Here is a 27,122-nt window from a genome sequence, read left to right as displayed (position 1 = left end):
CTTGCAGCAGCTCAGGCATCACAGCTTGAGCCAAGAGCCAAACGTCACTTACCTCAAACATATCATCAGCACAGATTGTATCACACGATAACAAAGATTTTATTAAAGATTTTATTAAGAAATTTGAATTGAGAATGCAGTTCAGCTAGTTGATGCTGCAGCTAAGTGATGGGAAACTTTTTTGCCGCAAATATTAGCAATCTCTCATCAGTTACCTAGGACCTACACGCTACAGCAAAGCAACAGCAAGAACAAGCAGGAGCATCGTCGCCGGCTCGAGATGACCCGCGGCTGCAGTCACGGTAGCCGTTAAATTTGTGGTCGTAGTTGGCACCATCATGGTAGTGGTTGGCACCAAGATGGTGCCAACATGAGTCTGAGACGAAGAACTGAACGATGTAGACATAGGGAACTCGGTGACGGCAGTTGTTGTCGACACGGCCGTGGTCAAGTTGGTAAAGGGGAAGGGGGCCGTGGTTGTTATATTCGCGGGTATAGGACTGGAGCGCGAAACCGGCAAAGTCGAATTTGTCGAGTTCGAGAATGGAGCGTATCCGAGACAATTTGCAAAGTTGAAAGAGCAAAGAGACTGGTCCGCCCCTGGGCGAGAACGACAGGCCTGCCATTCATCGGTACAGCTTTTGGAGCGGACAGCTTGGGTAGGTTGGGCGGTCGGAGACGGAGCATCTGATCGCTGGCAAGCAGTAGGTTTCTTGTGGTCCTTCTTGAAGGGGTTGTAGCCTAGACATTCAGTCATGGTAGACTTGCAGTGGGCTCGGGCCTTTCTTGTGCTCTTCTTGCAGCTTTTCCACTCGTCGAGGCAATTCTGAGCGCAGAGATCGGCGGTAGGGGTAGAGGTAGGGGCAGAGGTAGCGGTAGAGGTAGCGGTAGAGGTAGGGATAGGGGTAGACGTGGGCGTTCTGCAGGTGGTAGGAAACTTTAAGCCTTCCTTGAAATAGTTGTATCCGACACACTTCATGAAATGAAGACCACAAACTGCTTCGTGGGAGTTGGGCAAGCGCTTGCATGCGTTCAATATGTCAGTACATTCTTTGACACACTTGTCCTGAACGAGGGTCGGTGTGGGAGTTGGAGTGCGAGTAGTGGAAGTAGATGTCGGCTCATTGGCACAGGTAGCAATAGGAAGGTTCAGCTTGCCACTGTAGAACGGGTTGTAGCCAAGGCATTGAAGGAGCATCGTCGGGCAGTGGTTGAAGTCGGGCACCAGCAAGCAGCTGTAGTAGTCCAGCAAGCAGCGTCCAGCGCAGGGAGAAGGGCCCTTTGGGACGGATGGGACGGATGTGACGGAAGGCTCCACGGTCTCAGAGTCCGTTGTCGTCGTTTCCCAGAGATCCTTTGTGGTAGTAGGAGCAGGATTGTGCTCGGAGCATTCCACATCGTCAGTAGCGCAGGCAGAAGACGTCTTGGTAATAGGAGGCTCCGTGGTCTCGGAGTCCGTCGTCATCGTTTTCCCAAGATTTTCCGTGGTACTGGAAGAAATACGGTGCCCCAAGCATTCCAAATCATCAGTAGCGCAGGGAGAAGGGGGCTCTGTGATGGAAGGCTCCGTGGTCTCAGAGTCCACCATCATCCTCTTCTCAATCATTGCTTTGAGACTTTTGTGCTTCAGGCAGGCGTGGTATTTTTCACGACATGTGGACTTGTTGGCATCGGGTTTGTTGGCGCACTTTTTGTACGCCCAGAGACACTCCTGTGTATGAACATCCGTAGCAACCGTCGGAGTCGGAGGCGGAGGAGGCGAAGGGGGAGGCGGAGCATACGGGTCGAAGGGCTTGTTTTTGCCCCTGCAAGCAATTGGCACATCGTAGCCCCTTGTGAAAGGATTAAAACCCAAGCAGACACTATACGCCCCGTCGCAGGGCCAACGTCCCCCGTGTATACCCTTGCACTCGTACCACGCGAGAGTGCATCTGTCGGCACATTCCTCCGGGCTCTCGATGGCAAGTATCGTGCCCACGAGGCCAGCAAAAACCATAGGTCGCATATTGTAGTAATGTTGTCTTGATGTGCCCAGAAGTCGCTGAATATGTTGGCCAACCGATCCGGATTCGTGAAAGGGAATAGCAAGAGCCGAAAGCGCTAGTGAGCATTCTGGAGGTGATGACTCGAGCGTCTTATATAATTTTGTTTTTGTTTGCCTAAGAACTCTTAACCTGACTTTGGACGGTCTACTGCCTGTTAAACTGAAAGCTTAACCAGAAGCTTGAACAGGCATCACGTCTTCAAATGTGGGAAGGGTAGTCTTGTAGCCAAGACGCCTCGGCACACTTTCTAGGCGAATTGGGAGCCTAGTGCCATGCCAATGCATGCCAAAGAGCCCTCCGACTTGAGTCCAGGAACTGTCGAAAAACTAGAAATACATATCCATCTTCGTATCTTGCCCCCTGCAACCACGAATCTACTAACTTGGCCCTACCGACGGACCGAATACTTGGACGAGCTTCGAGAAGACACTTATTTCGGAGACATTTTGCTTCCAAAAGACCTGCTAGAGCTCCAGTCTTTACCAGAATGGGTTCATCTTGTCCGGTTCCCTTTTCCGGCTTACGTGGATGCGACGGTTTGACCCTCTCCCCTTTCGGCTTGCATCTACATGAGATTATGAAGCACTTTTGGATATCATAGAGTCGCCATTTTGAAGTTCTGACTTGATTTTGTTTTCAAGGTTAAGCAATATGCTTGTCATCAAAGGCTACTAGAGCACTGGTAGAGTTTTGGCTGGCGCCACTACGCTGTGTTACTCCTGGCGAACTAGCCTAAATAAAACTTTTGAGTTTAGTAGCTCCTCGGTTTCCAGCTCGCAGCTTCCAAGGTAGTGTGATCTATTTGAGTGAGTAGCCCTCGTGTAGTCATTGATGCCTTACGCCACGCGGGCTAAGCGATGTCCAATCATCATTTTCAAGCGAAGACATACACCTTCCATAGCCTCTCACTAGGAAAATCGACGTACTCGGACATGAGATGATGAAGATCCCCTGTGCTAGTTTCCATGACGGACGTAGAACCAGCGCACTTCCCAGGGCCGTCGTGCTTTGTCGGTATGCATATTGACTTCTTGTGACTTTCCCGCCTGTCATGACTAACTACGCCACCGCAGGATCACACCTTCATGTGAATAATTCGCCCCACGCCTAGGACGGTGCTATCTCCATCTCCGGCACTCTACGTATATTGATCTCCCAGTGAAATTACCTACGCGCGACGTAAACTCATGAATATAGTGGCTCTGATGGAACTGCGCAAAAGAGAAGTAGATCGAGTAATCGGTCATAGCTTGCAGTTCACCTGGCTAAAAGACTGGCATATGTGGCTTGCAAATTTCTGTTTGGCCAGTTATTGCACCAACATTGACGTAGCCAATGCTCGACCGTACTTGCTCCTGTACATAAATACTGACCAGGCCAGAAAGGGAGGGCATTCGGATACGTATATACGGGGAGCCACGCGATAATACAAAGTCAACAGGGGGATATAGACGAAGGTCTCTCCATGCAGCCGGATATTGGCTCACTTGGTCAGCTCAAGTCTCGAAATCGGCTGAGTGAACAAGCCCATTGTCACTGTTCTTCGTCTGCAATCTATCCCCGAGAGACGTCAGCCTCTACGCCTCAATATGTTACGATGCGTCCTCATGCATAGCAGTTTGCCACTTGTCGCATTGGTGTTGAACTTGCCGTCATCTTCTCTGCTTACTTCCCTTGACCTCCAACAAAACCAAGTAATGACCGGTCAAAATGAAATGTGTGCCTGTATCGAATTAAAGATGACAACGAGCGATGGAGCAAACTAGCTGGATGGAATAGATGTGTATTACCGCCCTCGAGGGGCTCCTCGTCTCAGGTTTCCTGTGGAGCTCTTTTCTTCACGTAGTAGCAGGTGTTTATCGTCGATTATTCCACAGAAACGGCGAGATACGCGCGGACTGTAGGAGAGGATTTGCCATGGCCAAGAAAAGTAATTCCTGGTTGGAGCTTAAATTGTGAATCAGGTTGAACCAGCACGCGCTGTACGATCTTTGAATACAATCTTATACCCTACACTGCTGGGATTGATCAGGATCTTATGTCTCTACCCATGCAATTCCTGTCTGGAAGAATCGGCGTATACCACTCACTTTATAGAGTGTATGCATTGATAGGCTGAATGCATTTGCCCGAGTGTCTCATTCTAATCACTCAGGAACATAGCTTCTAGGAGCAGCGATCAGCAACCTTGTCAACTCATTGGTATCCCATGTCTCGCTAGAATGGACACCCTTAACGCATAAACTAATCATTCGTATCACTGGCACATTTCTGGGCTCTCGAAGTGGCAAATAAGTGGTATAAAATAGCTAGATGGTCATCTCATTACTAAAACAGGACAAAGGCTGCGTATGCAGATGCCAAAATGTCTCAGCAATCTTTTCAACAAGTATTAGCAAACAGAATATAAGCATCTTTTTATTGAGAGCAACTCACTGATGTTGCTTTGGTATCCTCTGTCCTTTGGTCTGTACCTAAAGATGTTTCGCGACTCTTGTTAAATTTGACGTGGCTAACATGAATGCCTTTCTTTCCAAATTCTCTTCCTAGGCTCCTGGATAAAGCAACCAGAGCGTTGTCGGCAATTCTATCAGAGTTCGAAGTCCCCGACGATCCGCTGAATATCAAAGTCGGAGGATACCCTGCGCGGTCAGCGTGATTGAAGAGCAACGGAACTGCTTGTTGAGCAAACGCGTAGGCACCGGCAATGGGCGACACGGCCGTCTCGCGAATATGAGATGTAGATTGCTCCAGGAAGGGAAGTGATAGTCTCAGCCTGGTGCGCAATTGAAATATTGCGGCAGCGCATCTTTTCCCAAAGCTCTTGGTTACGGAGGCGATGGATTCTGGGAGGTAGTCGTTTGTAGAGAGATCGGCTTCGAAGAGTAACATCTCTCCGCCTGCATCCTGGACCGCTTTGACAGTCTGTTTTAGATCATCTTTTGTATCGCAAATGAATGCGAGCGGGTATTGGGGAGCGAATTTTAGAGCAATTTTTGTGTCAACGTCCGGGGAGCCTGCATCAATGGGTGGTGAGCCTTCGAACCATGCTGCTCCAGGTACGACTTACCGGTTGCCAAGATGAGTACGAAAGCAGATGCCATGATAATGTGTTGAATGTGAAGGAGTTCCGTCTCCGCCAATTAGTCTGACAGTGAATTGGTTTGCTATGTACTATGATGAGCAATCACTCATCTACCAGAGCGGCATTTGACAGAAGAAAACTTGCGTAAATACAACAGGTATGAATAAAACTACAGCTGCCTTGGGTGCACAAGAATTGCTAACGAAACGTTGAAGCGTTACATTGCCTCGGCAAGAAGGCCATGTGTGGCTTGCTTAGTGGTTTGGCTTTATCCCGATGCAGTCGCAATGCAACACTACGTGTTAATCAGTTTTCCTCTCATTGCTTATCTGATCACCAACGGCGACATTGTAACCGGATGGTCGGGCAGATTACTCATCAGCTCCTCGGCCCTTCTGATGCTGATCCCTCCAGCCAATCTCAATAAGTAAAGTATTGTTCCACGAGGATGGTCTTTGTTCATGTTGCCGTTATCTGATCAACAATTGCAGATGGATCAACAACCGTTCGCTATTATTGCAGGGGTTGGTAAGGATGAACAAATGCCCAGCATTTCCACGGTCTTGGGCTTACAAGTTTGACCTGCAACAGGTGCAGGAACCGGCGCTGCCGTCGCCAAACGATTCGCAAAACAGTATCCCGTTGCACTTTTGGCAAGGTCGCCCAAGTTTGCGAGCGGGCTGGTCTCGCAAATCGAGGCTGATGGAGGGATCGCTGCCAGCTTCCAGGCCAATGTCTCGGATGAAGAGAGCATGAACCTCGCCTTTGACGCGATCAAGGAGAAGTTTGGAACCAAATGTGCGGCCGCAATCTTCAATGCTAGCAGTCGTCCATTTCCCAAGCCGTTCCTATGGCAGTCTCAGGATGACCTGGCTTATGGCCTTGACATCAGTTTGTGAGTAACACAGTGAGACAACCACGCGAAGCCGCTCACCAACAAAAACCACAAAGGACCGGGGCATTCATTTTTGCTCAAGCCGCTCTGCCTCTTCTGCTATCTTCCACAGGGAGTACAGAATTTGTGCCCACACTAATTTTTACGGGCGCAACGGCCTCCGTAAAAGCGAACGCTTGGATGCAGCCATTCACCGTCTCTAAACATGCGCTGAGAGCACTGTCGCAGACTCTGTCTCGCGAATTTGAACCGCAAGGGGTGCACGTTGCCCATGTCATCATCGATGGAGTCATTCGAATGCCGTTGACGAGATTGTTAAAACTATTTTCGGCTTGGGATGCAAAGCTAGATCCTGATGCGGTGAGTGAATGCCCTCGAGAGTCGATAATGGATGCACAGTAACGTTTTGCATTGCAGATCGCCGAGAGCTACTGGCATCTTCACGCGCAGAGCACTTCTTCCATGACGTCGGAGATTGCTATTCGACCGTTTTGCGAGACTTGGTAGATGCCGGAGCGAGAACAGAAGCAAGGGCGTTGGTTTAGATTGCTCACCAATATGGAACGGCATTTAAGATCAAATTAGGCGACAACAAGGTAGTGTACATTAATTAATAATTTAACAAGTATCGTTGCGTCATACTGTTAAATATGTTCCCATTACGCCGAATAAGCCTGAAGCAGGTGATGGGAAATTTCTCCATGGATTCCTTGTGAGCCGCTTCATCGTGCTTCAGTATGTTACGCTGCGCCTGAGTGCCCCCCCCTTTTGAATACATACGATTGAGCAGCAGAAGCGTAGTGTTAGGATGGCCATTCGGGTTAATACCACGGTGCGTTGTATTCCGGCTTCAAGAGTTGCGCCGACTCCGAAGCTGGGATCCGACTTTATGCCAAGGTCCCCTTTGCATCCTTTGGGCTACAGCGTTAAGGGCCTTTCAGAGCTTGCGGGAAATGATCAATGCCTTGCACAGCAATTAATGCTTCCTATACGTTCTTTGGGTAATGCGTTAACCTTTTATCAGAGACAAGGCAATGCTCGACCTTCCCCAATACGTTTCGCAAGTGCCGACATTTCTGAGTTCCTATCTATGGCAGCATGCTCTTGGGCGTTCTCAGGAGGCTCTTATTAACATAGTTTTCACCGAATTGGCGTTGTGGAAGTGTGCATCCTTTTGCTGGAAAGCGACCCCCGGCAGATTTCATTCACCTTTGGGTTCAAGGCGCTGAAGGCGATGGATCAACTGACGACACTGCTCCTGTGCAAGGCGTACTCAACAAGTATGGAGATGGCAGCAGGATCATCTACGTTGATGCTGGAACCTGCGTTCGCAAGGGCACCATTACCGTTCCAAAAGGAGCCAGGATTGTTGATGAAACCTGGTCTCAGTTCGATGTCAACGTGACTGGTTCTTGTACGCGAAGAAGCCCGCTGCAATGCTCAAGGTGGGAAATACGGGAAACGTCGGCACAGCAGAGATGCAAGATCTGATTTTGTCTAGCAAAGGACCGACGCCTGGCGCCATACTGATGGAATGGAACATACAAGCAAAGGACAAGGGCAATGCGGCGTTATGGGATGTCTATATTCGTCTTGGAAGAGCGGTCAAGACGGAGCTCATGCCGGTCGAGTGTCCTCCGAATAAAAAAGAAACCAACCCACCAAACTGTCGGGTTGCCATATCAGGCAAGCGTCCGCGTATTTCGAGAACTTCTGGTCCTGGGTTACCGATCACCAGATGGATGGCCCAGATCCCAGATCTAAACGATATACATAGTAACACGGAGCAGCTCTCCGCCTATAGTGCCCGTGGCATACTGATTGAAAGCCAAAAGGCCACATGGTGGTTCAGAACAGCCTCGGAACATAAAGTATATAACCGGTACATCTTCCACGGCGCTGGAAACATCTTCGCCACCTTTTTGGTAACCGAATCGGCATACTATCAGCCGACGACAGCGCCGCCTTTTCCGTTTGAGAATGCCGTCGGCGTCTTTGATAGTGACCCTGGTTATTCTTGGGAAGCAGGTGACGCCCATGGTTGTGATGCTTCGTGGTCTGTCACCATGACGAACTGCCAGAGTGTTCACGTGAGTCCGCTGGGACCAATTCATGGTTTACCACTTATACGCAAGAATGACTCGATACACGAAACTGCCAAAAGCCTTTGTGGCTTATCGATGACAACTACGATAACAATCGTTTGCGGCAGATCACATCGATTGGTGCCAAGAACATGATTGTCAGCACTGAGCAGCAGTGTAACAACAATCACATCAGAAGAACCTACCTGTTAAAAGTCATTCAGGCTGGGTGTACATCAGTCTATTCGAGATGCCACGAATTGAGCCACCTCCGGAGAAAAACTGCCCAGGAACCCAGCTGACAAATGGTCGCAACTCCAGCGAGTACGTCATTGCATACCTAGATGTCAGAATCGTCAACCTTACTCCCCACAACTTTGTCCATGATGGGGTCACGAGACTTCCCAGTTCAAGAAATGGGAATTTGTAGATATCCCGTCCGACAAGCCATGGAAAAATGAAGCTGATTATGACCAAATGATGGGCGACTTCACCACTACGAACGGCTACGCAAATTATCAGATTGAGGGCACAAACACGACACTTGTATTACACGGGAAGCCTGTACGACCTCATCAAGGACCGCCAACTGCGCCATGTATTTGGCACTTGTCCCGGACTCACACGGCGCGGCCAAGAATGAAATAACCGACGGTGCGTGGTGGGCAAGAGGTAGCGCCGCAAATGCCGAGACTCAAATTCTACAACCGGTCACGAGTTGGCGTGCGGCACCTGACATGCGCATCGCCAGCGTCGAGAACGGGACATTCTATGATGCCCACATAAACGACGACACTGGTTCGCATCCTGCCGGCGCGACTGGGCCCCTCTCGACGATTTGATCACGGGCATGAAACGGCTCAGAAATGACTATCCCGGCGAAGTGGTCATCTGGTATATAACATGCCCGGTCGACCTCGGCTACACACAGATCGATACTGGGATGAGGCCAAGAAGACTAATTCTACGACAAGCCCCAAGCCATCAATACCCGATACCCGGCCAACATGTCAAATGGCATTTCCTTTACTAAGCTGCCCATCAAGACTTTCCTGGAGGCTAACTCAGGCAAAGGCTGCGATCTTCTGTTGACTGGCGGACGACGGGACCCCAGTCACGAAGCCACCGCCACGAATCTAGCATTTACCATGATAACGATTATTTCTACTATATAGACGCTGGCTATCGGATTGAAGCTTGACATCCTTAGCCGGAATTGTTACGTGGGCTCGTCTAAAATCCCGCTTTCCAAGAATCTGTTTGGTGCCTCCAGCTTGGGGAGTATCCTGAAGAGTAAATTTGTCGTCCTCAAAGGTGTGGTCTTTGCGAATGACACGACACTTGACCAGATACCACCCCATTTCTCTATCCAAGGTTGGCATCCTTTGGTTGTAATGTTATATTTCTCGGGGGTATGCTAATGTCATGAGACGTTTCGTATATCACAATAGCACATGAAAATAGCTTCAACCTGCAAGATGTAGCTTAGCATTGTAACTTGGTTCTAAGAAAATTCATCTCAACTATCATTCCAGGCATCATTCTTCCTGCTTCAGAGACATGACATCTTATAGTTTCTCAACAGAAATATCCTGGAACCCGGCTCATTCTCTCTCCATGGTAGCCCCGCGGAGGGTCACAGCCGTTGCCTCCCTCACTCTGGCTAACACGGTTGAGCTGGTAGATCCAGCTTGATATACACGAAAGCTTTCCATTGCCAATAGCATCATGTTCAAGGAACTTGGCGTTGGCACTTTGGAAGTGAGTAGGAACGCAGCAGCGAAGGGAGGTATAGTGATATGTGAGAATAGGTATCGATTGGTATTAGGGTTGCGAACAGAACCAGTAATCGGTCCTCCACTCACCCCTCCCGTGGCTGTACCCCACATTCAGGCTGCATGTGGAGTCAGACCTTGCCAAATCGGTGCATGTGCGGCTCCGTCTGGATCGGCAGCCACAAGTCAAAATTCAGTTTCCATCAATCAAGTCAATTCAATTTTGTCGAATTGGCACCAGCAAGGCCATACAATGTGGCAAAGGCAAGCCTGACCGCTTCCAGTTGCTTATCCTGTCAACGTACTCAAGTGTATTATGTGTCCTTTATCCACAACAGTCTGCAGATTTACTCAAAGTCATTCCAGCGGCTCAGCGGCTGAGGTGCCTGAGGGACGAGAGGTCAGGTTGCGACAATGCCGGCCATGGCCAAAGATGGATAATATCAAACTTTATTACCGCTAAATTTCCTTTAATGATAGCTTTTTTCTTTCTCTGTTTTTGATCGTAAATGTGTAACTCTGATAAGCATGTCAATTAAGAATGAGTATAAATGTGCTACGCATAAACGCAAAAAATGGAGAAGACGCAGCTATATGAAGGGACAAGTCTCTGCGGATAGAACTGCACTGTCCCGTGCCATTTGAGCCGGTTCAGACCACGTCTGACATGTCAAGCAAGAGTGCAAACAGCAACACCCAAGTCACACCCCACTGCTGATGCATATGCAATCCGCCATGGACCTTATCGATGCGCAGATACAAACCTGAATCAACCCTAACCTTAACAACCTGCTTGACAAAAAAATCCACTATACTTGCAGGACCTATGATGGTGATAGAGAGAGGAAAGAAGTGGTGGATTGGGGACGAGGCCTCCTCGGTGTATGATACACGCAGCCATTTTGAGTTTTTGAAGTGAGTCACTACACGAACTATGTCTTGCTTACACGCGGTGGCTGAGGCTGTCGCGAGATGGGCTTTACCGGCGTGCAGCGGTGCCGCGCCATGCCTTTATTATAATTCACCCATCCGCTTAATTCTAGTGTATTACGTGGTCCATTATAGTTCTCTAGTCTGGACACGACCAGCCACACGGTGTCTTTTATTTGACCTACCTCGTGCTGTGCCTACACGAGCAATCAATGGTCGGCACGAGGTCATGGTTTGTTGGCGGCTGGACTGGTCTGGTGCACCTTCCCAGGATGGGGGAGGTGGCGGCAACTGGTTTCAACATTGAATCAATCATGTTATAAGCCCATCCTGTGCAGCTGGCCAGGGAAGCGAAACTTGGACCTTCCATCCACCCCTTCCTACACGCGCCTTCTTTATCATCTTCACTCTCCACATTCACAACCTCCGCCTCCACGCGTGTTGAGTGATTGAATGCCAGCTGTCCTATTTGACCGACCCTGGTAAACTTGATGATGTATGTTGGTTGTCACCCCAAGATCCCCCCCTTCACACTCGAATAGGCATGTCACTGACAACTGTTTTCTCCCCAGCTCCGCTGTTCTCCGAGATTCGACTACCAATCAACGTCTGTACAATCACCTCAAACCCCGAAAACATCCAAAGTCTGGTACTTCTGTCGCCCTGCTCGCGAGAGAGCACATTCTACCCCCATATCCACCCGCAAAGGTGCCGGCTGTGTCTTTCTTCTCTTCATTTGACCCAACGAATAGTGCCAGATCTTATGCTGTGCCCTCATCGCTGAAATCAAGCTGTAACAGAATAGCTTCTTCATCAACGAACCAAGGAACAGCAACGAGCCAGCATCAGATTGAGACCCGTCCATCATGTACGGCACAAGGCTCCCGTACCGTATCACAGAGAAGGATCGCAAAGACTTTTTCCTCTGTGGTCCTGCCTTGACGGAGGAGATGAGGCAACAACTCTTTGAACTAGTCCGCGCCGATGAGCACAACTTTAACATTCCGCCATTTACACTCGTGCAAGCGATAGACCCGGATACCGAGGACTCGCTTCTGCATGTAGCAGTCCGGGCAGGGTCCATGAACGGCGTCGTCAGTCTAATGGCAAGGTTCGACCTTGTCATGCGTACATGTGGTGGTGGTCCTCAAAACCCGTTTTATATCTGGGAACGCCATGCCTTCATCGCCCATCAGAACCGTAATGGCGACACCGTCCTTCACGTAGCCGCGCGTATGGGCAACCTCAAACTCGTGATTATGCTTTATCGCTTCCTATATAACCACTGGTCGGCAACTTGTCCGGATGTGGAGGATCCGGAGGACCTGGACGGCGAGGAGGCCCCAGAAAATGTCGAGTTCCCAGAAACCGCCGGCGAAGCCGAGTCTGCGCCTTATTTGATGCTGCTCATTACCAGGAACCTAGCCGGTCGTGATGCTGCGTCTGAGGCTTGCTGTGTGGGAAATTACGAGATAGCCGAATGGCTGGATGCCGTGGCTAACAGGCTGGATCCCGAGGGCAATAGGCGCAGTAAGAAGGGCATTTCAGACATGGTGCGTATGGTGAAGAAGGGGTTTGGTTACGCCTTGATGGCTGGAAGAAAGAAAAGGGAGACACGGCAAAATTTGTCAAATTCGTTCAGAAAGCTCCGGTTCTAGCTCTATTATCGACTTATATTCCATGTCCTTAAATGCCACTGAGCCGCTTCCTAACCCTGCGTCGCATGACCCGAGAAAACTTCAACCTTGTTACCAGCTTCATCCTGCCCGCTGTTCAGCGAGTAATGATACCCTACGGCTACGACAGTAAAAGTCTCAAGGTGTTTTAGACCCATCCTGAACGCCCAATTGCAGAATATTATATATATCATAAATTTCGCCTAAACTAGAATATATTGCACCGCTCCAAAGCACCAACTGGAACAGGTCATGAAACGAAGTCGCCGAAGTAGGAGTGTACGAGCCAAGGTCGTCACCCGTGTTGCCAAGCTGGGCTCGCTTGACTGACGCGGGAGGTTTGAAGTCAATTTTTGTTATTTTAATATCAGAAAGAGGGTGGTTCTCAATTTCGAAGGACGCAGAACAAAGCGTAATTGTACTATTTGATGTCGTGTGTTGGGTTGCTGCTAGCCTTTGTTTATTACGGCAGAATCCTATTGATAGCTTGCGACTGTACGCACTATTGAGCAAATATTCCCTCGGCTTGTCTGGCCAGTATTGTAATGAAACTTTCAAGACAGCTCAACTCCTTTCTTGTTTATCCTCTCCAGGCCATCGTCAACATCAAGGTCGTATGTTGGGGGGATACCAACCGGAACAGCTATGCCACTGGGCTTGATTGCTGAGCACTTCGCTGACAGCATGCGAAACGGTAGCACGAGCCGCTGGTCATGTTGTCGCCTGCGAAGCCATGGAGATAGGCTAAACGCCAAGTACTGCCCCGGGCGCGGTGTCAGCAAAGCCTGTTCAACGGCATGATGCCGAGAATAGAAGCGAGAGCGGTACAATCGTAGTATCGTCGCCGGCCAGACAAGTACCATCTCGAAGTATTGATGCTGAGCCGGCTCCAGGGAGATGTATTCCCATAAACTTGGACGAAAGCGGGAATATTAGCAGAGCGGTGTCGGTTTTTTCGAGCAGCAGCCCGCTGCCCGCCATGGACTTGTCACCTCCCGGGGATTCAGGCACTACAGTGCCCTTTTCTATCTGTCAAGGGCCTGACACCACGTGTGTAAATATTCTGGTTGAGAAATACCATCACTTTGCATTCGGTGTCCTTTTCATTGTACGAGTGCGAGAGATTGGTCAAATGAGGTGCGATAGTAAAATCCATTGTCAAAATTGCAATATTGGACACATGGAGTGTATAGACGGCAGTGGGGTTGAGTGGATGAATTAAGAAGTGCGGTATTATAGCAAAATAAGGACTTTACATTCGTTGTGCGGCTGATTGAGGTTCAGTCCTCCGGTCGTCGTTGGGGTAAGGCGGACTCTCTGAATCTGTTGTCGCAGTCATAGTCGCGGTCTATGCTAACGGAAGTCTTTGCAACAGGGAGTCTCTTTGACTCTTGCTCCCAACGTTACTTCTTGTCAGATGATTACCGCAAGCCAAACGGACATTCATTCTGAGCAGGAATCGATACGGGACCCGGTCAGTGATGCACCGTTTATTATCGTCATCTGGAGTGAGATGCACATCTACAACGCAATGGCCGCCATGTCTCGACAAAAAGATTGCCTGAAACTTGCGGAGTGCAATATAGGGACACGATTTGAAGTCACTCCGGACAAGGCTGTTGAACTCTGAATATTTCGTTTCTTGGTCAAGCTGCGCATACGTCTTGTTGCCCGTGAGATGGCTCAGGTTGACGATTATGCACCTCTGGCCTGGTGATTAGACAGGGCATATCAAGACATGCCGGCCTCTATTACCAAAAATGGGCCTGATACTTCCCGATACATCAATAGTCTGCGAAGCAATTAATAAAAGTTGTAGATGGGATTTCTGGATAAAGATCGTAAAGATGAGCCACCCCTGTGCCGGGAGTATTGATGATTTTCCGTCTCGAACATTTGAATGCAGGCAAAAGAATCGTCAACTCTTACAAGTTGGGAAGTAAGAAAACTCGGCATTATAACATCATCCAGGGCCTTGTGCTGAATGATGCGTCGAGGTTTCGATGCCAAGTTTTGCAGGTGCATCTTCGCCAACTGCAGTAGCAGAGGGGCGAGCCGAACTTGGTACAAGTATCGATGCTATCCCCCTCTTTGACCAGACACCAGCATCCATGGCGGCTTGTGGTTGAAAATCTGGTTGTCGGGATCCTCTTCCCCTCAGCTCGCCCTTGTTGCCATGCTTGCCACAGTTTGGGCGCATGTTGTCAACTTCTTCCAGAGACATGATTTGTCCGTCGTCTGGGATGCACATTCCAGCAGACTGTCTTGACTCTTGGGAGCAGAAACTTGGATCGGGTTACCGGGTTGCCATTGGCATGAGAGTTGTGGAACCTCGAAATGGTTGACTGGGAGCGCCGTTGCCTTGTGGTATCGCATGCAATTGCAGCTTATACTTAGCTTGTTGGCAGAGAAGAAAAGGGTCTGGTCTGATATGCGATGTTTGTCTTTGATTGGGTGAATACTGGAGCCAAAAGGATATGCATTTACTTGGATTGGTGTGAAGCGGCGCAGCATCTCTTTTGCCACATGCGACATCTGCGTCTGGTTCGGCATGGCTAGAGAAGGCTTCCCCTGGACATTGAACAACGACGAAGTGAAGTAACGTGCTTGTTTCCAACCGGATTTACGGTGAAAACACGGGGCGGGAAACGCAGCAGCGTGGTGAGTCTGTGACTCTTGTCAAGGCGCGTTTCATTCTGCATATCAAGGTTGTCTGTTTCGCAATATATTATTATATGATTGATGGCTTGTCGGCTATTCCGAAGCAAATGTTACAGCATAGAGGCTGTTTAGTAACTATGTGGCAAGAGCAATCTCCACCGGCTGCTGGGGACAGCGACAAGGTCGCATCTACCTGTTGCGTCATATGAAAACGGAAATAGTTTCTCTTCAACTCGTAGCACAACGAGACGCGGATGGTTGTCTGGAGCAGTTTGTTGCACGGCGTGCATGCTAACTCGTTGGTTGAACAGAGAGGGCATAAACGGCACAGACAGAGCGCACAAGGATCCAGTTGCACCATCAACGTTCAAGCATTGAACACAATTTATCGGCAACTTAGCGCCGAAACTCCATGTCAGTTGTTACTGGACATGTATGAACTAAAGCCTTGGCCTGGGCGCCCTGATTAGAAGACACGCCGCGCCGAGTCATGTCAACTGGTCTGGTTTGCACTCCCTTGGCATAACTGACTGCTCATTGGGCCATGGTCATGGACCAATCTCTTGACCTCATTCCGCGTCGGCAGCACGCCAAAGTTCCTCCTTCTTCGTCATGTGGCTGGAGGGCAGCTCCCGTGATGCCTGGACGCTGCCCTCCTGACTGCCACACCGTCATCTCCCGCAGACTCGCCATGAAACGCCATTCAAATGTTACTAGTCACGGCGAGCATGTCCTCTTTCGGCCGATCGCATCCCGTCCACAAGGTCGTATCGAGACACCACGTGTAGAACCTGTGATGCCGGTCGCATTGACGACGTGATTTGTAAACGCAAACTCAAAGCAAGATTAATTTATTAAACAATGCAATTGATGCAGTTGCCCCCTCGGCGCATCCAGGCCCCATGTTGCATCAGGAACGTCTGGTGGCTTGGACACGATGAATGAACATTGCATGCAATGTCTTGGAGTAGCACCCTGGGAAATTGGGATGCCACCACGCGACGCAGCATCTCAGTGCCGTGGTTCACTTAAAAGGGGCCCTTGGAATCCGCGAATCAATGTTTCTCTCAATCGACCAAGCAGGGCTTTCACGGGTCGCGCGTATCAATCATGGTCTTCAAAATGCCGTCGCCGTCGGTGTGTGCCGTTGCCGCACTTCTCGCCAGTCCAGCACTCGGAAATCCAACAAGGTCGCTGCTCAACAGAGGCGCAATGGAAGCCGACACCTCCAAGGCCTCGCAAGTACAAGATGTCTTTCGCACGGCGTGGAACGGCTATTATGACCACGCGTTTCCTCACGACACTCTTTTGCCGCTTACCGGCGGCAACTATGACGACAGGTGAGAATCTGCAAACAGTCAATGCATGCATCTTTGCAACAGTACCTAACAAAATGCAGAAACGCATGGGGTGTGACGCCAATCGACTCGTTGAGCACGGCGATCATCATGGAGGAGACCGATATTGTGAACCAGATTCTCAAGTACGCGGCCACGGTTGACTTTACCACCACCAAGGAAGTCAACTCGTCCATCTCCCTGTTTGAAACCAACATTCGATACCTCGGCGGACTACTAGCCGGTAAGCGCGGCTTCCTCACCGACATAAGCATTCAATATTATTTGCGCTAACCACCCCCAAGGCTACGACTTGTTAAAGGGCCCCATGAAGAACCTCGTCGACGACACCAACAAGGCCCACGTCGACGCCCTGCTCAAACAGGCCACCACCCTCGCTGACAGTCTCAGCATCGCCTTTGACACGCCGAGCGGCGTCCCCGACGACGCCGTCTTCCTCAATCCCACCCGCCGCATCGGCGGCTCAACCTCCAACGGCCCAGCCGGCTTCGGCACCCTGGTCCTCGAATGGACACGCCTGAGCGACCTCACGGGCAACAAGACGTATGCGCAGCTCGCCCAGAAAGCCCAAGAGTACCTCGTCAAGCCAAAGGGCAAGCCCGAGCCGTTCCCCGGCCTCATCGGGTACACCGTCTCCATCGCCGACGGCACGTTCCAAGACCAGAGCGGCGGCTGGGGCGGCGGCACCGACAGCTTCTACGAGTACCTCATCAAGATGTACCTCTACGACCCGAAAGAGTTCTCCTTCTACAAGGACCGCTGGGTCACGGCCGCCGACTCGACCATCAAGCACCTCGCCTCGCACCCCACGACCCGAAGCGACTTGACCTTCCTGGCGGGATACAACGGGCAGACCATCAACCACTGGTCCGGACACTGTAAGTGAAGCCATCCCGTAATCAACGCGTCTGCTAACAGGCCCAGTGGCCTCCTTCGCCGGCGGCAACTTCATCCTCGCGGGCGTCGTGCTCAACGAGCCCAAGTACACCGACTTCGGGCTCGCCCTCGCAGCCTCCTACTACGAGACGTACAAGCAGACGCCGGCGCGCATCGGGCCCGAAGGGTTCCAGTGGGTAGCCGCCGACGGGGGCAGCCCGCCCAACGGCGACCAGGCCGACTTTTACCAAAAGGCCGGCTTCTGGTCCTTCTCGGGCGGGTACATCCTGCGTCCCGAGACCATCGAGAGCCTGTACTACGCGTACCGCGTCACCGGGGACAACAAGTACCGCGACATGGTGTGGGAGGCGTTCACTGCCGTGCGCGACTTGTGCAGGGCCAAGCATGGCTTCGCGGGGATCAGGGACGTGATGAAGAAGGATGGCGGGGGGCAGGATAATTTCCAGCAGAGCTTTTTCCTGGCCGAGACGCTCAAGTATGCGTATCTCACGTTTGCGGGGGACTCTGCGGTGCAGTTTCACGGCAAGGGGGGGAACGAGTTTGTGTTTAATACCGAGGCTCATCCGTTCAGGGTGCGTCACTGATGGACGAGGTGGATGGGTTTTTTTACGGTTATATAATGCATTTGGTAGAGGCATCGGAAGTGGTTCGTTTAGAAGTACATGATAGATCTAATATAAAGTCATAGTATTAGTTTTTGAATCAAAGGCAAGAAGCTTGTGTGATGGTCCGCTGCGCTCTTATTGGTGAATTTGACCGGTGCGACTTACATGTCGCGTCGCAACTCGATGATTGACGGCAATGCGAATGCGTGAATGAACCGTCGACATTGGAAGGCGGCGGGGTGGCGGTTCGAGTGCGCGCATACTTGCCACAAACTGGTGTTTTGAGCGTCAAGGTTGTCTCATGTTTGTCTTTATCGAATCGCATTAGCAGGCCTGAGAACGAGGAGCCCGACATTCTTCATTCGCCAGGGGCTCGATGGTTCCTTGACATCATATACTTGAAACGACTCGCAGATATTAAACTCCTCGAAGCGTTCCAACTATCCATAGCTAACTACGCATTCTTTCACAAGTTTGCAAAGTAAGCCGTAACGAGGGCAATAGTAATCACAAAGAAACACGGCAGCGCGTCATTTGCATCACACCACAGAGCGCACTACCAACTTAAAGCGCAGAGTTGATTGCGAGTAAGTGGCAGACCAAGCAACAACATGCTACCGCCCTGCTACACTGCCAGCGCACCCAACTTGTCCTTCAGCTCTTGTATCCCATCATCGTTTCCGAAGATCAGTGCATAAAACGCCCTGGCATCCATCCTCACAATCTGCGTAAATATGCCTTCTATCCGCTCTACTTCGCTCGCCTCTGCACCCAGCGCGGCCGTCTCCCCCATCAGATCCTTCATCATCACCGCCGTCCCGCACACATGCTGCGTAGTCCAACTGCCGTAATCGTGTCGCAAGACGATGCGCTTCATCGGCGCTCCTTGAACGCGGCATATGAAATCCGCGAGCCGCGCAGTCGGCGGGACAATTGCGATTTTATACGGCAGCGTCTCTGAACTAGATTCCTTGACGATTGCTAAACGCGGCTCGTCGGAAATCGCGGACGCGTAATTCCAGGATCCTTCAAACTCGGGCGAGATGCGGTCGTCCTCGTCGCTCCCGTCGGGGTCGTACTTTGAGTACGGATACAGAGAATGCATGTGGTCTGTCGTGATAAAGTCTATTCGGTGATTTTCAAAACACGTCAACCCGGGCAGCTTTGAGTCCGTGTCGTCCAGGATATGCTGCATCAGCACGTCGTGCTCTTGGTGCGCCGCATCGAGGACATCTTCATACTCGTTGCGATAGACGCGCTGCAGCTCCGCCTCCCACTTGTCCGTGAGGTCAAGCGACGCGCGCAACTCAGAAATCGCAGGCCCCACGGATATGATCCTGCCCAGGCACGTCGTCGCAAGTTCGACAGAAGATGCCGCCCACTCGTCTCTTCCTTCGGCGCGCAGGTGATCATAGAGAGACTGGCTGCCCGGCTTGTGCTGGAACTGAACAACGCCGCCGAGACTCGGCATATTGTCCCCGCCCAGCAAGTTCCTGAGCAGCGTGCAAAAGGCTGCTTTTTCGTCATTCCTCTCTGGCAGGAGATTCTTGCGACCCATGAAGTGGACTGTGTCTGCCCAGACGTCCAGAACGGATTTGCTGTAGTCGATGGGAAAGTCACGGCCGTCGACTGACAGGCCGACGAGGCCGTAAATCTTATCCCTGGGGTCCTTGCACAAGGCGTCGAGGTGGTTTTCCAAAAGTCTCTTCAGAGAGCAGCTGCCGCTGTACTTGTTCCGCCGCATGGCCTGCAAGGCAAGCGGACCAATGTTGCGTTCCTTGCTCTCGGCATGCTTCTTGACATGACGCACAAAGCAATCCCAATCCAGCGGGCCAGCACTGCCGAAACAGACCTGAATCTTGCGAGCCTTTCCAATCTCCTGAAGAATCCACACCCGCTGCCAGTATTCGTCGCCGTTCACGTCTTGTATTGCTTGCTGGAGATGGCTCTCGACGTCAACATCTACAGTGGTGTACTGCGTACCCAGCCAAACGAGCACAGATGCAGCGCGAGAGTAAATATGCGGCATGATTCGCAGCTGGCGACTCTTCTCGGGAACATCTTTCTGGTTGATGGACACAGCATCAATCCAGAGAGGACAGCCGCGCGGGTGGGCGTGAAGATATTGCAGAGCCGCGTGCAGGTTTTCTGTAACGGTCACGCTGATGCCGTCGACGATGATGGTCTTCTGAACAGACTCGTCGCCCCATCGGTAGGACAGGGCTTCGTACTTTTGTGGCGGAGAGAATGCGGCGACCTGAATACTGCACACGAGGTATCCTTGGTTGCTCAGCTCGCGCTCAATTGTGAGGAGCCTGATGGTGTCGGTTGAGGTGCTCAGGGGTCGACTAGCGTAAGGCTCTGAGGGAACAACAGGAAGTTGTCCTGTGGCATTCGCCGAGGCCGTTGATGACATTGTGAGTGAGTGTCGAGATTTTATGTTGCGTGTCTCGTGTGTCCGGCAAGCCGACTAGACTTGCTAGGTTATTGCACCAGGAACATCAATGACTTAATAGTCACGAAGATAATACGCTCTGGCGTCCAAACATAACGCCTCGGATGCCTGTCGTGTGCATGAACATGGGTGCTCTGTGGATCGTCACGCCGCTGAGAATGCTGAACAGCGGCGAGAGCTGAAAGTTTGCGGCATGATGAAGTACTGCATCTGGTCAAGGAGTGAGTAGACCATTCACAGCTACAGTACGAGACGCGTGGTAACTCGACACCTCGATGGCGGTAAATGCATCGCCCACAAAAGACGTCCGGGGCGTGTGGTGACCTCGGAAGTATAAGCTGACATCTGGACTGTTGAAAAGTCAAGACCGGGCGAGAATCAACGGAAAACAAGGCAAGACAGGTTGATCTTTTACAGAAACTGGGAGCTTACTCAACGCTCCATCAAATCCGAGCTCGTCTCATCATTGGCCGTGTTCCAATAAAAAAAGCAGCCACAATATGCAACCTCCACCTCGTCTCCACATTGGATTTGAACGGGCCTAAGCTCATGCCCCGTCGAAAAAGAGCTGCGTCGCTCGTCAATCCAGCGCTGGCTGCGTGAGATGCGTGTAAGTCGGTGCGGGACCCGGGTTGAGTAGCATCCATCATGCCATGAATATAAAATGGGAAATCTCATTCCTTCACATTCCACCACGACATTGAGAGCATAACTATACACTGCCCTAAATAAAAAGAATATTTCTAAACCTGCAATTTACCAATACTGTCTAATTGTCCAGACTCCAGAGGCACATTCGGCCTACACCCTCCACACATCAATATCAGCTCAGGCATCTAGACGCACAAGAGCCATTGTCCATCATGTCGACACCACCCGTATTCGCCTCGGAAATCCGGCAGGTAGGGGATTTCAGTCCCATGATTGATCGTCAGTCTAATCTGAAATAGATGATGTACGTCGCGGGGGAGACTGAGAGCGCATCCACAGAAGCCGTGTCCCTGATCGAGAGCATCATCAGAAATCAAGTCATTCACCTGGTACCATACCCGCCATGGCACCTAGTTCAGCTTGAACAGAAACTGCAGCTAAGCCATTCGCCTAGATAACCACAGCTGACGAGTATGCTTCCCGGCGTGGCAGTCGGGTCTTCTCCAACAACGACCTAATCTTCCAATTTCGACACGACGCTGCGCGAGTCGAAAGAGTACAAAAGTTTCTCGCGTTAAAGGCCCTGCGAAGATCATCAAAGGCCGATGACGAAGACGTGGAAAAAGTGGAGGTTGAAGATGCCGACACGATGCAAAGCGGTTTGGGCGATGCATTGGAGACGAGCAGAGCTGTTGCCGCCTCAGCCAGGCTTCCTTGGGACATCAACACTCTGTACGGTGAGCTCCCACCAGGTCCAGCGGATTCGGCCGCATGCGAGGAGCAAGATGCGACGAATCTAGAAAAGTTGCGGGCTGCCGATGCCAAGACACTCAACATGACTGTCGCCGAGTATACAACATGGTCAGAATACCGCCACGCTTCCTTTACCAGGCGTCGTGTGGTGAAATTCCGGCAATGGTGCGGACTGGGTGTCGTGGCGGACCACAAGGCCAGCGACGACGTGTTGGATATTCTGGGCTTCTTGACAAGCGAGATGGTGCACCGACTGACCGTCATGGCCCTGGGCCTGCAGGAACGTGAGACTCGTCGGAGGCTCCTCCTATACGGGGAGCAGAATACCGAAATGCGAGGCTTCGCATCGCTGATGGGGTTGAATCAGGACCAACAGGCGAGATTGCCAGTAGAGTGCCGTCATATTCGACATGCATATGATATGACGCAAAGCGCGAGTACAGCTCACGGCGCCAGGCGGAAGGGGATACGGTCCACGAAGATGCTGTGCCTTATATGAGCAGTAACTTGTCCCTAAATAGATTGTTCAGTCAATTTTCACCAGGTAAAACCCTAAATCCCACGCAAGCCGACAGGCGCCGAAGATAGCGCTGTTCTACAAAGGCCGCCTACTCCTCTTTTTCTCGATTCCCGTCCATCATGTAGTCATCAACAGTATAGCCAGCCACAACCTCTGACTCAGTCCTCGTCTGAATGTCCTCAATCGCTGGCTGTGCGGACAGCCAGGCTGCAACCAGCATGCTCTTCAACGTCCAGCTGGACTTGAACCTGCTGGGCGTGTACCACTCGACTCCGTTGCGGCTCAACTCGCCGTGGTATGGGAAATTGGCCAGAAGATGAAGCCTCAATAGTGACGGGTACCTATACAGGTCAAACAAGGCAGCTCTTTCGGCGGACATGTACCACCGCAGACTGCCGATGGTGAAGCCGAGGGATGAGCCGAGCACGAACGGAAGGGCAGCTGTGCCCCAGAGAGCGCTGGCGACGAGGGTGGCGCTGATGCCGACGACCACGGCTGTGTATGTACCCGCCAAGAGGCTGCGAAACATTCTGCCGTCAGTCAGTAGAGTTCAAGGTAGTTGGCCTGGCTCTATGCCGCGAGCAATTTTCAACGGCATCGCGACGGGGTGCATACACTAATCCGGGACCGCTGAAAGCTGTTAGAAGGCACTCCGTGCAATTCAACGTCGGAAATAACGGACCTGACATTTCCCCAGCCACCAATGATCTTGAGCAGGCTGAATGGGTGTTGGGAATTCGAGGCGAAGTCGGCGACCTGGGGGGACATTAGCAACGTGTTGACGTCTCGTGAACTGGCCGACAGCTCACACTCATTTCCTGCATTCTGGCTAGGGTGGTCCTGCGCCCAGGAACAGCTCGGGAAAGAGAAAAAAAAGAGTCAACTCTTTGGAACAGGCGATGAGTTGCTGTTTCAGCGCCGTGAGTATTCCACCTGATTCAGGCCCGATGCATTGACGGCAGACGTGATGCAGGAGGCACGTTTGTGATATGGATGTGGCGCACTGAGCGCGTGGGAATACCGGCAGAGCCCAGGCCTACGAGACTGGCACTAGCATCCCGCCAGCTGCCACACAAACTGACACAACTTGATTCCAACTGACCGTGCCCCCAAGGTAGTCTCATTCCCCCTCAATCCTCTCGGATCAACATTTTTCCGTAATAATAAATCTTTGCGTAGCCGTCTTATTTCCTTTGAGCCCACTACGCGTTCGCAACGAGTGGGTAAACTCCTTGGTTCAAAGACAAAAATGGACCAGATTCAAATACCTTCTCGCGATGTTGTGTCAAGTCTTTGTGATAGCAACGGACCCGAAACCCGCGGCTTTGCATACAACGATCAGATTTGGATCAAATACGGCAAGTCAGTGAGGTTGGCGGAAGCTGCGATGCAAAAATATGTACACGAAAATGCTGATCCTAGCATCGTCCATATTCCCAAGGTTTTCGACGCTTTCAGCATCCCATTAGGGCCGGACGAAATATCAATTATCGTCATGGAGAATGTGAAGGGCAGTGATTTCGTTGACTTCAAAAAGGAGCACCCGCAAGAAGCCGAGGAAGCAATGGAGGCCATCGCGACCGCCGTCCGTCACATTTGGGATCTCCCACTACCACCGGGCGTACCACTAGGACCTTTCTACCAAGAGATGCCTGTTGATAGATTCTTTGCGGATTTTGGGGCATACCGCAGTTTTAACGATTTGTCAGAGTTGGAGGATTGGATCAACAATAAGCTGGACAAGGGAGAGTTCCAAGATCGGGTGGCATTGCAGGGGGAGCGGCTTTACATATGCCATTGCGATCTTACTCAGTTCAACATCAGAGTGGGCGAGCGAATCGCCATTCTAGACTGGGGGTTCTCGGGTGTCTATCCACTGATATTTGAAGAATTTGCTCTGTTTCACCAATTCTGCCTTCCTGGCTCTAAATTTGCGAGAGCTCTATGCAAGGAGCTCTTTGGGCCAAAGCTCTCTACGCCTATGCGTGCGATGTCACGCGCAGCAAATTATCACATGTTTGGGATCTGCGCGAGGAAGAAATGATACTGCATTTGAAGCCGTATCATGCCGTGGGACTGGTGATTTGACTTCAAGCTCCAGGGTTATTCGGTGATGTCATTAGTTGGATCGACACATAGGATCTGCAAACGCTGATGCCGCTATTGACAAAAAGACGTTTAGGGCAGCACTGATATTTTCGCACATTTTATTTTATTGAACTCAGCAATGGAGCCTGAGAATAGGACTGGACATGTAATTGCAAGACATAGCGGTTAAGAGCTAAGCGCCGAGTATGGTCAGGAGCTAGACGCAGCTGTTTGTATTCCTAGATTAGACCTCTACAGTATAATGTCAGCGGAAATATATTGTATTTTCACTTCTAATTGAATAGTTATGGCAAGAGGAGATCTCGTATTATTTGGCCATCTGTAAAGCAAGGTGATGGACTCGTCGTGGCGCCATGCATTTCTTTTTTTTTCTTTTTTGGTTTGCAACACCTAGTGTTGGTTGGCTTGTTGGGATGCAAAGCTCGAGGCGGTTAAATTAAAAAGGTGACAAGGCAGTTTTCGTGGCAAATCGAAGCGACCTTCCCTCCGATTCTCAATGAATCGATCATCCTGAGACCTTATCAAGGTCCACAGGAGCATGAGCCGGCTAATGATCTGACCGGCCTGGTACACGAGTAGTGTTGCTCAAGTGCAGGCTTGATAGGCCTTGAATTTGGACCCAAATTAGGAACGAAATACGGTAAAGCTGCAGGATACCATCATGACAGTTCATATTTAGTCCCATTAGCGCCTATTAAAGAGTTCCGTAGCCAATGACTCCCCTTCCACAACAAGGACATGACGCAAACCGGCACGCTGCCTGACAAGTGCTTGGTGTTGATGTGCCAGAGTAAATTGACTTGACTTGTTTGCAACCAGCATGATGGCCTTTGCACTGTTGGCCGAGTTCGGCTCTCAGGCCACCTGGCCACGTATGTACTTGGCGTTGTTGCTGCCTATCTCGTCCGCGGTATCGAATGGTCTCCGATAACAAGCACCTTGACGCCCGGCCACCTTCATCAACCAGGGAGGCATGAGACAACGGAAATATCTAGACTGCTGAATAACGGTGGTTGGTTGTGAACGGCTCTGGTTGGCTGCTTCCAGGAGATGAACCAACCGAGAGAACAGCTCTGAAACAGTCAAGAAGGGGGGGAAGTCTGAGTGATTGGGGCCAACATTGAAGGGTTGACCACCGTGGCATCAATGCGACTAGACACCATGTGCACCCTGCGCACCCCCTATGCCCCCTGAAGGGCGAGAGTGGCTCGCTAATGTTGGACCTCGGGGCCTACCAGGCTGCATTTGACCACAATAACGGCAAGAAGAAGTTCCTATGGCAGAGAAGTTCGAGTCACTAAACACGAGTTATCTGCATACATGACGAGGAAGCGATACTTGGCCTTGCCTGGCCTTGCCTGGCCTTGCCTGGCCTTGGCAGGCCGCTGTTCCCATGAGGAAATACTTACAGCTGTTTGCCTTGGGCGCTTAAACACCACATCAAGAAATCAAGAGGGGAAGTTGGCCATGCTTTCTAGCCAAAGAGTTTCACACATCATGTCTTAACCTAGAGTCGATTGGCTCAAGTATCCTCGAAAATAGAAGTCCGTGAGCCTCATGAATGTATCAGCACTTTCAAGATCAATCCTGTCATTCCCGGTCCAACCGCGCGGTTATATCCCGTAAACAGTGGACATCAAGCCTTGTTTACATTCTCCTACTCTAACCCTCTCAAGTAGCTTCTTGGACCAAGAGTCAAAACCAGGCTCATGATATTCAAGATGTATAAATGGGAGCCAAATCGCTTTCCATGGCCGAATTAATCAGTATTGAACTCGTCTAATCCTGCTCATGACATCTACTTCATAGAGGTTGCTCTCGGATATCACTCCCATCCTTCGTTTGTCTAATATCTTCCTCTCACACAAGCAATGGCCCGGGAAGAATACGAGCTCATTCAAGATACTATTGCTGGGAATAATATCTTGGCGAATACCAAGTTCCTGGGATTTCGTATTCGCAGGGTTCACCCTGATGAATTCACTTTGGGAATATATGCAGATGAAGAGGGTAACTTTGACGAGAGTAAGAATCATTGGGCTCTCGTTTTCGAGACGGCTGATAAATATATCCTCCTGAGTATGGAGAGTCGCAAGAACAGCAGGACCGGCAAGCATGGGGTGCTCGTGTTGCATCCGCAGAGCTACAAAGGCGAGTCGAGAAGCGTTGTTCACCGCCAAACTTATTCGTTCAAGAATCCCGATATTACTATCAAGTAGCTCTTGTAATTCACTCTCACCCGCGGATTGCACCGGTATAAGATGATCACCACCAAGGATGGAGCCAAGAAAGGATGTCGGTACCACTTGTAGGTGAAATATACCCATTGCGCTGCTCCTGAATGCTAATAATTATTAGGAAAACCATGTTGCTAGGCCTCGAGGCTGCTGGGTGGATTGGGAGCAAGTCAGACGCCGGTAAACGAATCAATGACTTTCTCCCTTATGTTTACAAGAGAGATGAGGAAAACTTCGACAAGACGTATATTTCGACTAAGCTGTTACACGGGTGACACGTTGCCACGAAGGCACGGGCCGGACCTTGAACCCGATAATAGTTACACAGGGGCTCTGATCATGAGACCTAGGGCAAGGTCCCTCACCGCCTCTTAATATAAATAAAG

General features: G+C 50.7%; 11 protein-coding genes across 11 annotated transcripts; 7 read left to right on the top strand and 4 right to left on the bottom strand.

Moving 5' to 3' along the window:
- Positions 1-229: 229 nt before the first annotated feature.
- Positions 230-2,005, bottom strand: G6M90_00g082700 (uncharacterized protein; the record flags this gene model as incomplete). Its single annotated transcript, XM_014688008.1, has 1 exon — positions 230-2,005. One exon carries the CDS (start codon positions 2,003-2,005, stop codon positions 230-232), a length of 1,776 nt encoding a protein of 591 aa, XP_014543494.1.
- Positions 2,006-4,463: 2,458 nt separating this feature from the next.
- Positions 4,464-5,149, bottom strand: G6M90_00g082690 (uncharacterized protein; the record flags this gene model as incomplete). The annotated part of the gene is made up of 2 exons (XM_014688007.1): positions 4,464-5,062; positions 5,116-5,149. The coding sequence occupies 2 exons, from the start codon at positions 5,147-5,149 to the stop codon at positions 4,464-4,466; spliced, it is 633 nt and encodes a 210-aa protein (XP_014543493.1).
- Positions 5,150-5,621: 472 nt separating this feature from the next.
- On the top strand, positions 5,622-6,532 carry G6M90_00g082680 (uncharacterized protein; the record flags this gene model as incomplete). The annotated part of the gene is made up of 4 exons (XM_066131207.1): positions 5,622-5,658; positions 5,722-6,025; positions 6,082-6,385; positions 6,443-6,532. 4 exons carry the CDS (start codon positions 5,622-5,624, stop codon positions 6,530-6,532), a joined length of 735 nt encoding a protein of 244 aa, XP_065987357.1.
- Positions 6,533-7,461: 929 nt separating this feature from the next.
- Positions 7,462-8,951, top strand: G6M90_00g082670 (uncharacterized protein; the record flags this gene model as incomplete). The annotated part of the gene is made up of 5 exons (XM_066131206.1): positions 7,462-8,115; positions 8,190-8,286; positions 8,334-8,455; positions 8,518-8,673; positions 8,748-8,951. 5 exons carry the CDS (start codon positions 7,462-7,464, stop codon positions 8,949-8,951), a joined length of 1,233 nt encoding a protein of 410 aa, XP_065987464.1.
- Positions 8,952-11,680: 2,729 nt separating this feature from the next.
- Positions 11,681-12,472, top strand: G6M90_00g082660 (uncharacterized protein; the record flags this gene model as incomplete). The annotated part of the gene is made up of 1 exon (XM_014688006.1): positions 11,681-12,472. One exon carries the CDS (start codon positions 11,681-11,683, stop codon positions 12,470-12,472), a length of 792 nt encoding a protein of 263 aa, XP_014543492.1.
- Positions 12,473-16,273: 3,801 nt separating this feature from the next.
- On the top strand, positions 16,274-17,990 carry G6M90_00g082650 (uncharacterized protein; the record flags this gene model as incomplete). The annotated part of the gene is made up of 4 exons (XM_014688005.1): positions 16,274-16,491; positions 16,551-16,732; positions 16,794-17,387; positions 17,434-17,990. 4 exons carry the CDS (start codon positions 16,274-16,276, stop codon positions 17,988-17,990), a joined length of 1,551 nt encoding a protein of 516 aa, XP_014543491.1.
- A 646-nt stretch (positions 17,991-18,636) lies between these two features.
- Positions 18,637-20,427, bottom strand: het-6_9 (Heterokaryon incompatibility protein 6, OR allele; the record flags this gene model as incomplete). Its single annotated transcript, XM_014688004.1, has 1 exon — positions 18,637-20,427. One exon carries the CDS (start codon positions 20,425-20,427, stop codon positions 18,637-18,639), a length of 1,791 nt encoding a protein of 596 aa, XP_014543490.1.
- A 902-nt stretch (positions 20,428-21,329) lies between these two features.
- On the top strand, positions 21,330-22,369 carry spt3_1 (SAGA complex subunit spt3; the record flags this gene model as incomplete). The annotated part of the gene is made up of 3 exons (XM_014688003.1): positions 21,330-21,368; positions 21,417-21,506; positions 21,572-22,369. The coding sequence occupies 3 exons, from the start codon at positions 21,330-21,332 to the stop codon at positions 22,367-22,369; spliced, it is 927 nt and encodes a 308-aa protein (XP_014543489.1).
- Positions 22,370-22,478: 109 nt separating this feature from the next.
- On the bottom strand, positions 22,479-23,214 carry G6M90_00g082620 (uncharacterized protein; the record flags this gene model as incomplete). Its single annotated transcript, XM_014688002.1, has 4 exons — positions 22,479-22,920; positions 23,006-23,020; positions 23,073-23,146; positions 23,200-23,214. 4 exons carry the CDS (start codon positions 23,212-23,214, stop codon positions 22,479-22,481), a joined length of 546 nt encoding a protein of 181 aa, XP_014543488.1.
- A 425-nt stretch (positions 23,215-23,639) lies between these two features.
- G6M90_00g082610 (uncharacterized protein) lies at positions 23,640-24,434 on the top strand (the record flags this gene model as incomplete). Its single annotated transcript, XM_014688001.1, has 1 exon — positions 23,640-24,434. One exon carries the CDS (start codon positions 23,640-23,642, stop codon positions 24,432-24,434), a length of 795 nt encoding a protein of 264 aa, XP_014543487.1.
- A 1,936-nt stretch (positions 24,435-26,370) lies between these two features.
- G6M90_00g082600 (uncharacterized protein) lies at positions 26,371-26,718 on the top strand (the record flags this gene model as incomplete). Its single annotated transcript, XM_066131205.1, has 1 exon — positions 26,371-26,718. The coding sequence occupies one exon, from the start codon at positions 26,371-26,373 to the stop codon at positions 26,716-26,718; it is 348 nt and encodes a 115-aa protein (XP_065987451.1).
- Between the last annotated feature and the right edge of the window lie 404 nt (positions 26,719-27,122).

This window comes from Metarhizium brunneum, chromosome 5 (genome assembly GCF_013426205.1).
Source record: "Metarhizium brunneum chromosome 5, complete sequence".
In the NCBI taxonomy this organism is placed as follows: Eukaryota; Fungi; Ascomycota; class Sordariomycetes; order Hypocreales; family Clavicipitaceae; genus Metarhizium; species Metarhizium brunneum.
This window is presented reverse-complemented; position numbering and strand designations above follow the sequence as displayed.